General features: G+C 32.0%; 1 protein-coding gene across 1 annotated transcript; it reads left to right on the top strand.

The window, feature by feature from the left end:
• Positions 1–1,414: 1,414 nt before the first annotated feature.
• On the top strand, positions 1,415–18,351 carry lama (lamina ancestor). Its single transcript, XM_040720319.2, has 2 exons — positions 1,415–1,807; positions 16,784–18,351. Exons 1-2 carry the CDS (start codon positions 1,571–1,573, stop codon positions 18,257–18,259), a joined length of 1,713 nt encoding a protein of 570 aa, XP_040576253.1. The 5' UTR covers positions 1,415–1,570; the 3' UTR covers positions 18,260–18,351.
• Positions 18,352–18,807: the final 456 nt, after the last annotated feature.

Raw genomic sequence — 18,807 nt, 5'->3', positions numbered from 1 at the left:
TACAAGGCATTGGGAGGTCAAAAATTTTAATATTGAACGCACATTATCAGAGGAGGTCAAAAAACATTTATAAATTTAAATAAGGGATTCAAAATGAAACTTTGAATTTAAGGGATTTTTATAAAACTTCACAGTCAGAGACTTTTTAACTGGGTTATCCGGATGATTATAATTTTTTTTTTTTTTGGGGGGAGCTTAGTTTTTGATTTGTCTTTCAAAAAAATTACATTTTTTCCAAAAATCCTTAGCCATTCACAAAAACTCATAATAAATTTTTTGGAAAAGAAAATTTGAAAATTGAATTTCAAATAATAAATTTTTGTTAATAAAAAAAAGAAAAAATTAAATTTTTGGAAATTTTTGCAAAAATCCCCAGTTATTTAAAAAAAAAAAAAATTTTTTTTGGGAATTTTTTTTCTAAAATCTACAGTTCTTCACAAAATTTTAAGAGAATTACTTCTGATCTCTAATTTTTTTGAGAGCTATTTAAAGGAAATCAATTTTTTGGAAAAAAAAATTCAAAAATCCACAGCTTTTTGCAAAAAAATTTCAAAATGATTTTTTTTGGAAAGAAAAATTCAAAATTCAAATACTAAGTATTTTTGAAAAAAAAAATCCATTACTATTAACAAAATATTAAATTTTTGTGAATTTTTTTTTAAAAATCCCCAGCTGTTTACAAAAAATTTTTAGAAAAATATTTCAGACATTAATTTTTTTGAAAAAGAATTCAAAAATCCAAAGCTATTCAAAGGAAATTAATTTTTTTTCAAAAATCCACACCAATTCACAAAAAATTGCATTTTGTACAAGTTACAACTTGTACAAAACCAAGATAAGTAAAGCCCTGATTTGAATACTTGCAAAGTAGTTAGTGTTTATGTGCAATGTCTCCTCTTGATAAAATAACTTTATGTGAACCCTTTAGTGGCGTTCATCCCAGATTCTTAATTTCCCAACATCTCTTTCTTCATGTTCCGTCCTCTGTTCAAGTTCCTCACGAAGTGTCCCTGTGGTCCTGGACCCTCATCAATTGGGAGAACAGAATACAATACATATATTTCTTGCAATATGGCTTGCTTTCGTGTTGACGGACGACATATATATTTATTTACTCCAAATCACTCATAAAAAATAAATAGATTATAAAGCTAGATATTATTCATCGGATCCATCAATGAGTCAGATGCACGGCAAAGGTTATAATTGTTTATAATCTCCACTTTTTTAATAAATAAATAATGTCTGGAATGAATGGAGGAGTAATATAAAAGGTAATAAATATGGATGAAAATGGGGAATACATCATGATTCATGAAGATAATAACATCAATGGAAACATTTTGTATCCCCACAGCACCCCTTTTGAGTTCTCTAGCTGCAAATCATCTCACACATTGGCTACAAATCAGTTGTGACAAGCAGCTGAGGGGAATAAGAGAAGAGAAAACATAGAAATTCTTGTTTTATCCGCTTATCAAAAGAATAATACACGATAAAGAAAAGAAGAAGGAGAATCTAAGAAAACGATTTCCATTGCAAGACATTAAAGTCTGTGCTTCACTCGAAAATGGAGATCCTAAAGGGGTCCATATTTCCAATATTTCTCCTAATAAGTACGAGAGCCCTAGGGACTTCATCCCTCAAACACTCCCTCTCCTACGATGGCAAAGATTTAACACTACTTCCCGGACATGTCAGCGGCTCGAACATTCTACTCCATGGATCCTTTGTTAATCTCATTAATCAAACGGGCTGGAGCATTCTAAAAATCAATACAATGTCTCATTTCCCTGATAATATCCAGGTAAAGTTTTTTATTATTATATTATGCGTTTGTATGGAATATTTCGTAACAATTGACTAGTTATTCACGCATCCTGTGTTGATTGAATGGGGCTGCTGCTGGAACAATAGGTTGTGAAATATTCAGTCATTTACATACTTGAATGTATTGTATACAATGGGATGAAATGTATAGGTGGGGACAGGGAGTCGTTCCTAATAAATAAACAATGTCAATGAATTGTCTTTAATGATAGATTAGAGTGGTTATAAAAATTATCCTTTTTTTTTTGAATTGATAATTCGAAGAGTAAATTTTCCTTCCTTAACTTTTGTCATTATTATTTAACTCCTGAGTAGGAAACTTCTTTTGATACTACAGTCTATTATATTCAAAACCTGATTGAACATTTGTGTTTAATAATAAAAGACTAACTTTGAGGATTTGTTGCGGAGTTATCATTGTAAGTCCTTCTTAGACTCCGAATGGAATTGAGGATCGAAATCGAAGTAATTCTTTCCTTTGTCCTTACTTATTTCCTTTTCCCCCTCCTCCCTTCTCACAGCTGATTGTAGTCTTTTTCCTTACTTGATGCGAAGTGTATTTAGTTTGCTCTGATAGCTGTTTGCATCTATTTTAATTAATATTAAGCTGCTTTCCTTCCAATCATTCAAAAAATGGACAGTTTTTAACATGTTAATTCTCTTTACTTTTTATTTTACATACTAAAATTTTTGGTATATGAAATGACAATGTAATCGTATTAATTTAATATTGCAGGCGTGCGCTTAAAGTATTGAGCTTGTATTCAGAGTGTACTGTATATAATTCTCAGTGAAGTAAATCATATAAATATATTTTATATGAGGAATGATTATTAAGTCAATCTAGAATTGGTCATCTGAAGAATGAATTTTCTTTTCTTTAGCTGTTGTCATGATTATTTAACTCCTGATTAGTGAACTTCATTTCCTACTACATTCCATTAGATTCAAAACCTGATTAAATATTCATGTGTGCTCATAAAAGACGAAGCATAACCCTGAGGATTAGTTGTGGAGTTATAATTGTAAGTCCTTGTTGGACTCAGAGTTGAATTGAGGATTGACATCGGAATAATTCTTACAAATGTCATTTTTTTATTTCCTTCTCCCCCTACTCTCTTGTCACAGCTGATTATAGCTGATCTAAAATAAGCGTCATGACAACTAAGTTCCTCTCCTCCTTAACATTCTTCAAATTGCTAGGGTAGCCATGTTGATTTTCGGTTTCTTTTTTTATCATGCCCAAAATACACTCGATTTTTATCTATAAATATAGGCCATTTTAGGGATTGTTCGTAGGGAATGGGCTGTAGCCAAAACATGGAATTTTTATGACTAGACAATCTTTCAAAAGTTTTTGAGGTAGTTTCCTTCTAAATTAATTATTTGTTATAAACAAGTGATAAATAAAGTGTTTCCGTAGACAGTATACTTTTAACTTCTTTATCGTTTATGAATGCCACTTGCTGTAGTATCCGGCATTGCCGGATGGCAATAATTAGGTGTCGATTAACAGAAAACTTTGCTTAAAAATATCGACAATAACTCACCCACAAATCCTCAATGTTACTCTCCATTTTTCATGAGCACTCTCACACGTAGCTACTCAATACTTATCCATATCCTTAACTTTATTAGATCACGCAACGTTTCCTTCAATAAGATACAGAAAAAAGACCCAAAATCAGCCAATTCTTCCCATCTATGCAATTATTCTAGAATAGTTGTTGGGATTTTTCCAAAAATTACCAAGAACTAATTATAAATCAACCAACCAGCGTTCAGAATATATAAATGAGATAAAAAGAAGTATAAACATCGACAGCTGACAACAAAGTACACTGTAAATTTTTGTGCGTGCAACGTAATTTGTCAGATGTATCAACAAGGAAAGTATAATAATAAAGCATCCTTATAATTTTTTAGCATGATGTGAGCTCCCCTTGACTATGCTTTATCTACAAATGGACGTTGCTAAACCTAATCTAAAGTAACATGCATTTTTTTTTTTTAAAATGAGTCATCATTCGACACACAAATGAACGAACATACATATTTTGCTTTATTAATATTGCAATAGGTCTAAATATTCTTTGATCTCAGCATTTTCCCAAGGGAAAAAGTGCACATATCTACAGGGGCGTCCGCGGGGGGAGGGGGTCTGGAGGGGCTGTAGTCCTCTCTTCAAATGATGGAACTTTTGCTTTCAATAAATTTAATATTTGAAATTTAATTTAATTTTTGAAAAAATTTGCCTAAAAAACTTAAATAGCTATGGATTATTGAATTTTTCTCCAAAAAATTAAATTTTTTTTGAACCCCTCTTTTGTATTGAATATAACCCTTATGATATCCAACTAATACAGATCTTTGTTCTGGAAAGGTAAATTGGATTCCTTGTGGTGGATGACTGTCCAAGAAAGTCAGGGGTGGTACAAAAAACACCCTTAATAATCGCCTCATATTTTTCACTTCTGTATGTTATCAACGCACAATAACGTAGACAAATTTTATTTTTTTCGAGAATTTTTTTAAAAACTTAGTTATTTACATAAAATGAAAACTTTTGGAACAAAATTTTTGGATAAAAATTCAAAAATTCAGAGTTCTTTACAAAAAGTTACTTAAATTTAATTTTTTGAAAAAAAAAATTTAAAAATCCATAGCTGTTCACAGAAAATGAAATGTTGGAGAAAATATTTCAAATATTAAATTTTCTTGTAAAGAGCAAAAATTCCTTCTTTTTTTTGTGTGAGCTACATCCCTCCAGCCTCTTGCAGTTAATGTAATGTTACGTCATGACTAATAAGCTGCTAAATATTCTTTAAAATGTGAGGGCCATCATGTTCATTTTCGGCTTCTTCGTATTTAACGTACCGAAAATGCTTACGATTTACAACCCTACTCATAGCATCATATTTGGAACCTTACAAGAGGCTTAAATAATCCCAACTTCGATCCAAAACTATCACTTTTGAAAAGACTATAATTCCCTCTACTAAACCTAAAAAGCCCTGAGAAGCCTCAAACTATGTCAAAAGCAGTTTTTTTTTATTGTCCCCAGAAGAAAAGATTTAATATTTATAGTTAAATTTTTTGTAAATAGCTGTGGATTTATGAATTTTTTTTCATAAAATATCATTTTTATGAATAGATGCGGATTTTTGATTTTTTTAATAAAAAATTTAATTTTTTGTCAACTGATTTTTGTAAAAAAAACTCAAAAAATTGTATGTAGAAAAATTAATAACATCCTTAACCCGAGACAGTCTAATAATGTACATTCCCACATACACATGGCTCGTTTATTTATGGATTAACAGGGCCGTCGGCCGAGTGTGGGCTGAAGACACCTCAATTAAGGAATTTTTCCTTTTTACCAGACATTTTTTCTGATAAAATTTAATATTTGAAATTTTTGGTCTATAGCAATAGATTTTTGAAATTTTTTCCAAAAAATTAATTTTCTGTGAAAAGCTATGGATTTTTGAAATTTTTTCATAAAAAATTAATATTTGAATTTTTGTTTTTTTAAATTCCAAAAACCAATACACCCTCGCCCCCTCCCCCTAAAAACCTGTGGACGCCCCTGATTCATTAATTGAAAGATTCCTTTTACGGATGTTTTGCACATTGTACATGTACCTCAAAATCCAATTTTCCAAATTTGGATAAAACTAAATACAAAAAAAAAAAAAAAAAAATATGTAGATAAAAACCTTTATGTACATATTATTTTTTGTAAAGATGTAATTTAACGTCATCATCTTTTCTTAAATATTAACTGCATAAATTTGATTGAAGCCACCTCACTAGATCCATGAATTATATTCATTCATAGACTTTGAACTGCAATAAACTACTCGGAAGAGATCCGTAATTAATCAACATAAATTATGTCATTAAATGATTTTGTAATATATATTATAATTGATTCAATTAATAGTAGTTAATTTCATATTTTCTACATATTTCGCGTCTCTTATAAGATAGGTTTCGTGGGAGAGTAGACCGAAAATGTTCCAATCTGCTCTATAAAATATAATTAGGTGCAGCCTGGATAGGCAACTTGCCTTTTTTAATTATAACATGAATCATTTTAATTATTAGCTGCTACGAATTGATGTTATCCTTTCATTATGATCTATTAAAAAGACATGGTTATTCTGGGAGATAAATTATATTTTGAAGTAGGCTTGGTTTTTGGAAAAAAATTAACGACTATTGACAAAAAATTACATTTTTTGGAAAAGTATTTCAAAAATCCATTGCTATTCTGAAAAAAAATTCAAAAATCTAATGCTATTCTCAAGAAATTTCAAATATTAAATTTATTGGAAAAAAATGTCAAAATCTACGGCTTTATTCTCAAAAAATTAATTTTTCTTGGAAAAAAAATTCAAATTTTTCATATTTTGGAATAAACATTCAAAAATTCATAGGCATTCCCAAAATGTATTTATGTATTTGCAAGTGATCTTTTGTACTTTATAATGTGTCATAGAGTACGTCTGATCAATTAGTAATTGTCGTCAATAAGGTTCAAAACTACACTATTAATATATTGTCAGTCCCTATAATATTCAATTATTGGATTATCCTCACCAGAATCAATATAAATCATTCATTTACAAATTTTCCTCTAATTTTTGAGTTGCAACTTGTACACGACATATAATAATATTATTAAATTCATTTGAATACGATTGGGCTGTTTTGGCCTTCACATTTTCATATTTACAGTATAGTCTGATGAAGAGTTTGACGAATTATATATTTATATATATGTCTTCATTTAATATTATTATAAACATCGTCTAAAAATAAGCTCAGATCAAGTTATAGCTCATGTTATTTAATCGGAATAATATGTACTATAAAAGAGAGAGAGAGAGGAAAAAAAAAGAAGATTTATTAGGTTGACATAATTTTATTTATATTAATATTTCTTATTCATTTACTGTACAAAGTTTGAATTTGATGGATTTGCTCTTGCCATACAAAAGTATCTTTATATTTCGCTATTTTACTTCTTATTTTTATTTCATTTCTAAGTTTATATATATTAATGTTAAGTCTTCGTTCAAGAACAATTTTTCCTCCCGATTCTGTATTATTTGATATTTTGAAGCCCAAGGGCGTCCGTAAGATTATTTTTTTTTTGGGGAGGAGGGGGACTGGTTTTTGGATTTTTTTCAAAAATCCATATTTATTCACATAAAGATCAAGAATTAAACTTGAAATATTGAATTTTTTTGGAATAAAATTTCAAAAATCCATAGTTATACATGCAAAATATAATTTTTAAGAAAAAAAACAACAAAAATCCGCAGCTGTTCAGAAAAAATACAGTTTTTCAAAAAAAAATTCAAAAATCACAGATGTTTGCAAAAATTTAATTTTTTGGAAAATATTTAACTATGAATATATAATTTTTTGAAAAAAAAATTCAAAAATTAACTTTGCTGGAAAAAAATTCAAAAATCGATAGCTATTAACAAAAAATTAAATTCTTTTGAAAAAATTTTAAAGAATTAATTATTTTGGAAATTAGGATATTTTTTTTTGGGGGGGGGGTACAGCCCCTCTAGCCCATCCCCTCCGGACGCCCCTGAAGATCTTTCTGGAAAGATATTTCTATTCAGATCAGGGTAGGATTCTTTCCAAATCACCGAAATTTAAACCGTGGACCAATGTCATACTTCACATATTGTATCTTGCAAACTTTTCTTCAATTAAGAAATAGATAAAAAGGTACAAAATCAATTAGTAGTTTGTCAATTCTTCACAATTTTGGAAATATTTTCCTTTACTAATTGATTGTAATTTATTTATTTTTGTGGAACAGATATAAATCGATTGTGTTGTGTTGACCGAGTTTTACAACAAGAACGGTTGGTCAGAACGAACTTGCACCGAATTAGCTCAGTCTTACAAATGTCACAAGGGTCCAGGATTTTCAGAACGAAACCCACTAGTAATATACATATATATGTTAAGTACTATTTTCAAGGTCTTTGGGAGCCTTGCTTTCACTTTTCCTTTGATTTCAAAATAACTTTCTTTACCTCCTTTCCCCATTTGTTTTTTCATTGATCCAATATGAATCATGTTATTCAGGGATATATTTATCAGAGGAAAGAATACAATTCAAAATTTAATTCATTTGCTACGAATCATTTTTATCTCCATTTGGAACAATCAGAGAGCCATTCGCAGTTTTAGCGTGACGAAGGTCAAGAGCAAAGATAAATATGCGAACCCATTTTATTTATTTCCGTTTTTGAAGTTTTTATTTTTTAAACAATATTTTAATTATTTTTAGAAAATGAAATGCAGGTCATTTTTTTTTTGTCAGAAAATAAGGGATTTTATGTAATTTTTTGAATTACCATTTTCAAATACCTTTTTATAGTTATTTTTTTTAATAAATCATAAATTGTGTCCATATTTCATTTAATAACGTTTTAAAAAAATATTTTAAATTGTTTTTATTTTTTTTTTTTTTGGAAAAAAGATCAATACTTCGGTCTGGAACACGTTTCCCTAAATTCATTCTTGATCATTTTTGATACCTACCGATTTATATTGTTGTTTCATCATATAAAATAATTGCTCAAAATAGAATTGGATATTTTATGTGATTCATCAATAGATGGAATTCCACAGCCACACAGATTTAATTTAATTTTTTTTAAATTTGCACCGTATTGATGGTTTTAAGAAATTTTAAGCACCCTCACACACTGTCTATGAGGATGATTATTTAAGTGAAATTTAATTTAGTCTAATGGTACATTATGAAAAAAATAGGTAATTTTTCTCAAATCATCATACTTTTATCGACCGTAATTGATCAAAAAATATATGATAATGGTACAAATTTAGCCATTTTTAGGGATTTTCTGAACATATTACTTTAATTTAATTCAAATATCACTGTTTATTATTGGCATGAACTGATATATCATTTAAATAATAGGGAATCCATAGATAAATTTATAATCTTACAACAAAATGCACTTATAAAGAGTGGATTCCTATAGTGTACGAGTATAATCTTTATACTATTCAAATGGCGAAAAAAAACAACTTTTTACAATACAAAAACGTTTTCGTAAAATTAGCATGTGTTTGTAATTTGCTCCTAAATTGATTTTTTCAAAGCTAAATAACCACATTTTATTGTTTCAACAGGAGCTTAAAAGTGTAAAATACATACACCTTCAATATAATTATCATTTAAAAATGATGAAAAACATTTTTTTTCAAAGAGTTGTAATTTCTAAGCATGGGTGCTTAAACAGTTTGATTTAAATGTTTCATAATACTTATATCTAATATTGTTCCGAGGATGTCACGCAACCTCGTATCTAATGCGTGAGTTTACATAAAATTATCTTGAACAAAATAAATGGATAAAATATGTCCAATAAATAAATTTCTGGGATATGTTTAGATACTCAAGAATATACATTATAGTTTAAAGCCTTCATTTGGTTGATGCGATTTAATTTAGGCCCGATATGATCTTCCAAATAAATTGTATCCATTTTTAATTCTTCCATTGTGAAGAATGATTTTTTTCATATTTTAATTTTGCAATTTGCGGGTCCACCAAAGGATTCATCAGAATAATCCTTGTTAATAAAAATTGACGATAATTATTCATTGAAGTATACAAATATAGTCCAGACTCCATTTTGAGAAATATCAACCTATTTTTTGACGGATCACATATTTCAGTGGTTCCCAATTTTTTGTTTGTTCGACCCTTAAAATATGTAACTAGACAATGTGCGACCCCTACACCTCTCATTGAGTGATAAATAAAAAAATTGAAACGTATTTTATGCAAAAAAATGACTTAAAGCCCATATCCACCCTTTAAAGATCAACCCAGAGGCAGATAGTATAAGTTATTTAACTATATTGATCAAAAATTAAAATTTTATTTTTACATATATTGAACAATATATGAAATAAATAGGAAATAAAACGAATGAATAATTGAGTATATTGTAAGTATAAACTTGTACTTGGAATTATTTTTATACTATGAATTCTCTTTTTGCTGTAAATAAAGTCAAAATCGAGAGTGACAAGCAAATATCATTACAGGCTGTTGATGTGAATAGGTTTATAAACGAATCAAGGTCTTGATGTGACGGATGTGCGCTGTGTATTTAGCAAAGAAGGTATATTCTAGATTTTAATTTTGGATACAGCAACTCGAAGATCATCCTCCACATTAAACTGCGATCTATATTTATTATTGATATAAGTTAATACGGAAAAGGTAATCTCACATACCTTTTGTTACGCCAAATCATGGTAGTAAATCTGAAGCTGCTTTAGCAGTAAATATTCATCCATCACCCAAGTTCAGGATTCGTCAAGGGTTGGGAATCAAACTATGTTTGGCCACATAAAATGAAAGTTCTATGAGCACATCTTCCATGTCAAACGACAGATGATAAGCTGTGGTAGTAAAGGGGCGTATCCATGGGAACTGCTTTTAGAAATGATTCAGAATGTACATTCAAAATAGTTTTAAGTTTTAGTGCCACTCAAAGTAAAGTCAACTTAAATTAAAGGGTGAGTACTCATAAATTAGAAAATTCTGAAGCAAAAGTTTGTGATTCAACAATTTTCTACACTTTTTATTGAATAAGTCCTCTCAATTCTGAATGATGGACGAACAGAAACATAGCTGGCCTTGATGAAGTCTACTCCTCCGTGATTACAGCTTTCAGGGTATCGGCATTCAAGTGGGAAGTCTGGATATATGTGCCAGGGTGCCGTCTTGGGTAAACAGCTAGTTGTCCCTGAGGAATATATTCTTGTACCATGCCAAGACATGGTACCTGAGGACCTTGTAGTAGACGTCCGTGTTGATTTTCTCGTTGGTCTGGAAGAAGTAGTGAGGCATCTTGCTGCCGTTGGACGCCACGACGCCGAGGACTATGACCTGAGCGATATGTTTGGTCCCGAAGGTTCCCTCGACATGTGCTCTTGATTCAGCCAAGAAGCAATCATTTCTCCTGCTCAGAACAGCGTCCTCTGTGAAGATCTTCCTATCAGAGTAGATCTTGACAATGTCGCCGTTGTGCTTGAAGAACGGCAGCACTTTCTTCGTCCTTTCCAGCCTATTTGCCTTAAGGTACTCGGTCTGCAGATGCCTCGGACTGGAGACGAAGCTCTTCAGGCCCAGGTCTTCGTTGATGGCCTTTCTGATGCTGTTGAGGTCGATTTCCATCTCATTCGCCATCTTCTTTATGGATTTGGTCGGGTCCTTCTCAATTTACTCCTTGACTATGACCATGCACTCGGCACTCCTCTTCCTGTTATGGCCTCCACTTCCTGGAGACCATGTCAGAGTTGTTCAACGCCTTCCTGGTGTTGTTGACTGTGGTCAGGGACACGTTGACAATGGCCAAGATCTTTTTGGGATCGGCTTATGTACGAAGGAGATTGCACACCCTCTGCAGTTTTGCTTGTTGCTGCGACATTTTTGATCCCACAAAAACAAAACAAACATCAAATTGTAGATTTTTGTCAGGTCTTTTGAATATCACTTAGTACCAAATTGTTTGACTTTTGGAACTGAGGCTATACGGTCTCGAAGAAGATTCTAATATTTGAGTCCTCATTCTGCATATTCTTTGGAAATAATTTCGTGACCCCTCTGTTGTGTACTGCGACCCCAACTTTGGGAACCACAAACATGCGTAATATTTTTTCTATGGAATGGAACTTCCGTTAGATTACAAGAATTAATATATAATCTTTTCCTTGTATATATTATTTTTGAGTCTCTTATAAAATGTAGTGCAATTTAAACCCTGCTTCTTAGAAATCAAACAACAGAATATACGTAGATATTAATGTTAGATACTATCAAGTTGGAGTTTTGAGCATTGTTTCAAGTCTAGTTCAACTTAAGGTATTAGGCAAGGAAATTCAATATTTCTTTTAATGAATTGATAAAATCTAACATCAAGAATTGAGTCAGTTTGACCCCTTAATAAGACAATCAATTATAATTATTCAAATAATGTGGGTAATTAAAAAAATATCTCTAACCAATGATGGGGTCCATAGTGAAGCAAATTTCTCAAACCAACCAACTCCAGCTTCAAGCACAGCCTGTACCTGGCTCTGAACCAGGTACAGGCCTGAATGAGGAGCTCCTTTTTCACTTCACCACTGCCTTGAGAATGAAGGCTGCAACGAGTCAAGAGCGTTAATTATACAGCGTTCGTATTCGGAGGACATTTGAAGGATTTTGTATTTTTTCTTTTAAAGTTTTGTGGGCTGAATTTGATGAACAGACATTTGCAATCAACATAAATTGGAGGGTTACCAAGATTGAGTTTTAAACTTGTTCCAGTTTAAAATCCTCACCCTGTATATTTTATTATTAAATGAAACTTTCATTATGAAATAATGAAATGCAGTATTTCCCGTAGGTTTTCTGAGAAAATAGAATCCCTGGATCCTGAGAGAGAAACCCTAGTGGACATTTATATTTCCTCATAATTTTTTTGTAATGTCCTTTAATGATGTTAAAGCTTTTTTTTTTTTTTTTTTTTTTTTCAACAACAGTCAAACAATGTACATATAGGTATATTTATAAACCATTAGCAACGGCCTATTAATGTCCTCCAACATGGTGGTGGTGGTGGTGGTATAATATACAGTTACATGTCTCTCTGAGAAGACTCGTTATTACTTCAATCTACAATGAACGCCAGTTACTTTTCTGTGGTATGAATACTATCCAAAATATATATTGTAAGATAATTATTGATCTTGACACGTAATGATTCCAGGTACATGAAAATGTTAATAGTATTTAATGAATATTTATTTTTGTTGTAGGGTTGATCTCTACTTTCTAATGATGTTTTATTCATTTTTTGTTTATATACATATATCCTCAAATACCTTATGGTTTCTTATTCTTACTGCATGCACTATCCTTGTTCTGAACAAAGACTCTCTTGTTTAACAATTCATTAGTCAGAAACTCAAAATATTATCTGATTCTCTCTCTATAGCCAGAGCAATGTATACAGGGTCTGACAGTTATGCATGAATTGAAGTGAACGTTAATTACTTAAAAATGGAGCTTTGCATTAAAAATATTTGTTAACTAGGGCTAGTACCCGGGATTAACTGGAGTAAGTAGGCGTCGGCTAAAAGACAAATATTGCTTTAATAAAATAGAAGATTATTCTCCAAGAAATAATGAATGTTATTCTTTGTTGTTCATGAGCACATTCACACGTAACTACTCAATAGTTATTTCAAGATAAACTGTGCTTCATTAGTATAGATCTTCTAATATATGAACAAATCGGAAAAAGTTATTTTATAGCATTCTATAAATCTCCCATGTTTATCAAATACAGCCTGGAGTCGCATCGTAAATGCTTTGCATGATCAAAGGATTGATTTCTCAGAAAGATATTCCCATTACCGGAGAATGTGTCAATATTTTTGTGGCGACTTTTCCTCACCTTTGACTCCGGATATCCATAAACGAAGTAATTGAGGGGATTCAGATTTGGGCTAGAAGGAGGCTAAAAATGTTTTGGTCTAAAATCCATATTTGATTCTTTATTCTGGTATGTCAAGGAGCTTCATCTTGTTGTAATACAAGTTTTTTTATTCTAATTTTTATTTTAGGGTACCAAAGGAGGACCACATCATCTAAAGTCTGGAAGATAGAGTGATTCTGATTCAAGTTGAGGCCCTTCTCGAGGAAAATTAATTGAATTTTTCACCCGGAGCTTGAAATTCCTCCCCAGACCATTACTGATGCAGTAAATTTCGATTTAGTACTACTTTATTTTTCAAGTGGGGCATCATTTTGGGTGTTACATTTAGTGTAAAATCGTACTTTTTATCATCTGAGAAGATAATTTCTGTGCCTTGAGTGATTTTTATAATTTTTATCGTTCCAGGCGGAGGGCTAGTCTTCTCTCATTTTGTGAAGTAGGAGATTGTGACTTAAATAACTTCATTTTGAGGTACCCCTAGATGATCAAATATTCCTATTTCAGATGCAATTTTAGAACAGATTGTTTTGGGCTAATAGCAATTCGGGCATAGATCTTTCGATCATCCTCAGGAGTTGTTGCATGTCGATGTTTCAGTTTTTTTGGTAGATCATTGTTGGACCCAGTATCTTTGAACTTCTGAATGACTTTATATATTAATCCTAAGGAAACAGCTGCTTCAAAAGTATTTTTAGTAAAAATTTGGCTTTAACCCTCTATGATGAAGCTTCACAACTTTCCATCATAGTTCCTTTATTTGAACTGATATTAATTCATATAAGTTATCATTTAAATATTGGATGAGAGGAGTTTATTCTCATTCAAACAAAATTTTGTCGCCAAAAAAGTTATTATTTTACGGATAAGTGTCGGACCCTGTATTAGAGTGGTTTTTAAATTATTTGTTTCCACTGAATATTGGGAAGACATAGTCCCAAAGTGTTCCTTTCGAATAGGGAGTGGTCCAGGTAATACCGGAACTTCAATGTACAAAACACACGTAAATTTGCTGCAAAAAAGTATACCCTACGGGTATACTTTTTTAGTCGTGTAAAATAAAAATAAATGTTTTTGATCCTTTTTTATTGGCAGGTACATATTTTTAGAAGGGTATTTGTTGCTTTTCCATAATTACAATAGATGAAAATAGTACTATCCACCAGTGTGATAAAAAAAAGAAACCGAAAATGAACGTAGTCAGCCTGAAAATTTGAAATATAGGAGACATGTGATGCTTCATATAATTAACTGCGAGCCGGTATGAGAAGAGATAAATAAACACAGCCCCCACTCCGTATCTAGCAATGATATAGGCGGAAATTACTCCGATATTGATCCTCAATTCTTATCCGATTCCAATAAGGATTTACTCTTATAAGTAGTGTTGTGTCAGCCCATATTTATTTGTTCTAGTCCTGTTCAGTCTTAGGACCGGTCCCATCAATTCTTAAGACTTTTGGTTTGGACTATCTGTAGTAAATCTGATTAAAAAAAGAAGTAATAAAGTTGAATGACGTCATTAAGGACTGAACTTTATCAGTTTTAGAACTAATATATAAGTGGACTGGACCGAGACGAACTGGAAGGGACTGCAGTATTCAGTTCTAAATAAGGATCGACACTACACTACTTACCGGATGGTCCCTTGAAATCTGAACACTTATTAATTCAATAATTAATGAAGGCTAAGTGATTGAAATTAATTCATATTTGGATATATTAAAGCATAAACAATTAGTTACGAAAACAAACCTGAGGTCTCTAGCTTACGTATAAGTCGAGGAAATGAAAGTAATCGTATAATTTCTATTTGCGTACTCCTGTATGCTTGGGGTCTACGGGGTCATCGTCAACTGCCATCAGTAAGTCTGAAACGTTGAAGAGGTTGAATGGTTTTCTCAAAAAAGCCTAACTGTACCCGTAGGAGTCTAAAAATAAAATATATCTTGCAAATCCCTTCAAGTCCATGAGGACACATGCAAGACATCTCGGGATTTCAGACGAGACGGTTCAGAGAGATATCAAAAAAGTGGGGGGAGAGACCAATGAAGAAACCCATCTCTATTGCAAGATTCTTTTGAGACTTGCTGCAGCACTTATGCCAATCCCCTAGAATACACATTTTGGGAACATGTCCAGCACTAGGACGCCATGACAGATTACTACATCCGTAGTGGGTGTTATGCATTCTGCATACATGAATGATTAAGAGAGCTCAGACACACATCTATCTAATGTATTAATTTTGTTGAAATTCTATTGTTAATTAATAAATTATATCTTGTATAAGTTTCAAATACAAAGTGTCCAGATTTTAATGGACCACCTGGTATAACTCCTCAACGTTACTCCCTGTCCTTCATGAGTAAAAATAGATTTTCTCGAATCCGGGTCGGTTTCAGATCTTAAGATGTAAATATTTGAGTAAACTCCTGGTAAATTTTTGTATTAGTGAGGTATCGCCGATATTTTTATTTATGAGCACGATATTAACTAATGTATAAAGCTGTATATTATTATTTAATAGTTAGTAAACATTTCTTAGTCTGAGATTATTTTTTCAACTTTAACCTATGTATTTGTTGATGGGACATTAATTAATTATCCGTAATTGTTAATGTGTTCTATAAATGTATAATTTTATAAAAATAGGAACTTTTTATTTTTAAAATAAAAAAAACTTTTAAAAAGGACAAAAAATAACGATTTTAAGGGAGAATTATATAATAAGGTTTGAAATATTGTTTATTAATTTTAAGTAACTATTGCTTCAAAATTGCTATATTTTGACTTATATTGAGTATATTTTAAAAATCCTATTTTTCACCAAAAAAAAAAAACCTCGAAATTTATAAGCCTCAACGGTCCAGTAAAACCCCTAAACCAATAAGCTTTTAATATTATATTTCTTAATTTTTGATCAGTAGAAAGATTTTCTACTATGTCTTTGTCTCAACAAAAATAAATAATAATTTAAGAACTACTCTAATTATCCTTTCATTAGAAGAACGGCCGTTTTACAGTTTTCTAATATAAATATATTACAAATTCAAATAATGAAAAGGTTAGAAGTTCCATCGAGTAATAAAACACTTTTTTTTAAAAGGTCAATGTCGTGTAAACTGCATTTGGCTCTTAACGGATTCTTTTTATCATTATTTTTACAGGTAAAGCAAAATAAAAAAATTGCGTTTGTTATGATATTTTAGCGGGAATTTTTTTTCGTACAAATGATGATTCAACGTTTATTTCTAAGTTACGCTGCTCTTGAAGGCCCATCACTTCTTTTTGTACACCCCCACCTACCCTTTCGCATACCTGCAAATTTTTTATTATTTTTGTTGAATTCAATGCTTTAATTTTATTACTTTGATTATTCACTGCAGGCCTATGGAGCTGGATACATTGAAGCCTATATGACAAAGGATCTCATATATAACCATTGGAGAAATACCATTGTTGGCTACTGTGATGGAAAAGAAAAGATTTGTGAAGGGATTCAAGGATTTTTATCAAAGAACTTGAATTACATCCGCTCTATGACAACAAACTCTAAGAGAGAGAAAAGTTCCTATTGGCATCACGTTGCTCTCTTCTACGATCAAATACGAGGTATAACCGAGGGCTATAATAAATACGCACCTCCAGGCCGTTCCATCAGTGCAGAAGATATATTTTTTATGAACGTCATGGGGGATGTTGAGGATTTGGAGCAGGTCTTTTCTCATCGGCTTAATATCTCATTGCCTGATAAAGTCTTAGGATCGGGCTCTTGCTCTGCACTCATACGTCTTCTACCAGGGAATAGGGATCTCTACGCGGCTCATGATACATGGAATTCCTATCAGTCAATGCTTCGAATAATAAAAAAGTACAAGTTTGGTTTACACTGGGTTCTACAGAAATTCCCTGAAAAAGACGATAAGCATACTATTCCTGGACGTTCCATGTCTTTTTCTGGATATCCGGGGACTGTGTTCTCAATGGACGACTTTAATGTAATTCCCTCGTCTGGTCTCGTGAGCATTGAAACAACAATTGGAAACGGTAACGCATCTCTTTGGCAATATGTGCAACCCATTGGAACCGTTCTGGAGGGAATACGTGCGACTGTTGCCAATCGTTTGGCTCGTTCCGGGGGACATTGGGTCTCAGTATTTTCCAAAAGAAACTCAGGAACCTATAATAATCAATGGATGGTCGTTGATTATAAGCGTTTCAAGCCAGGAGAGAAGATAATCCGTCCAGGACTTTTATGGGTCTTGGAGCAAATCCCAGGACGAATTCACTATACAGATGTAACTGGAGTACTCAAGAAAATTGGCTATTGGCCATCCTATAACTCCCCCTATTTCAAAGACATATTCAATATGAGCGGTGGTCCAGAGGCAGTGGCAAAATTCGGTAATTGGTTTAGCTATGAGAAAACTCCTCGAGCTCTCATTTTTAAAAGAGATGCTCCAAAGGTTCACAACATGGGCTCTATGATGAAGATCATGCGCTATAATGACTTCCGCCATGACCCTATTTCCCGATGCAATTGTACACCTCCTTATTCTGCCGAGAATGCCATTTCCGCACGATGTGACCTTAATCCCAAGAACGGAACTTATCCCTTTGGTGCCCTTGGGCATCGTAGCCATGGTGGCACAGATATGAAAATCACATCCTTTGATTTGTTTATGAAAGGATCCTTCATTGCTGGCGGTGGGCCCACCTATGACTCTGTAGAGCCTTTTCAATGGAGCAAAGCAGATTTTGGTAAAACGACTCCTCATTTTGGACATCCTGATAAGTGGGCTTTTAAGCCAATTAAAGTGGATTGGGAGAATGCTTTCAACAGGGATGAAGACGTTGTATAAAGGAGGGAGCTTGTTTTCAATCATGAATTTGTGTTTGATCTCTTATTAATTAATGATTATTATGAATAAATATTTTGATTTGTTACTTTTAACTAGCAAAAGTTTTTGTTATTTATCATTGAGTAATATTATTTACGATATAAGTCAAGAGTACGTATTACGTGGTATATTTGTAGTTAGGTATTTGAGCATAAATTAAATAAATATATAGAGGACTTTTTTCAATGCAGTTTGGCATTGTGAGGCAGACTGCTTTTTGAATATCAAGATCGGGTAGAAGAATTCTGCATCTATCAAAATATATTAATTAGGGATATCCTTGATTGGAAGACAAAGTTTGGACTATTCAACGTTAACCCACCAACGAATTGGTCTTTAAATATAAGTTGAGTTAATTGAACTGATTATACAGAATGAAACATATAGAGGTTACAAGTTCGGAAATATATCATTTCACTCAGCTGATGTAAAACAAACAAGTAGTAGGGTGGACGTTAAATTGTCCAAACTTGTAATTTTTCAAGGACAACCCCACCCAATCTATTTTA

The sequence above is a fragment of the Lepeophtheirus salmonis genome, chromosome 10 (genome assembly GCF_016086655.4).
Source record: "Lepeophtheirus salmonis chromosome 10, UVic_Lsal_1.4, whole genome shotgun sequence".
Lineage (NCBI taxonomy): Eukaryota > Metazoa > Arthropoda > Copepoda > Siphonostomatoida > Caligidae > Lepeophtheirus > Lepeophtheirus salmonis.
Note: the sequence above shows the minus strand (reverse complement) of the source record. Positions and strands in the feature narration are given on the sequence as shown.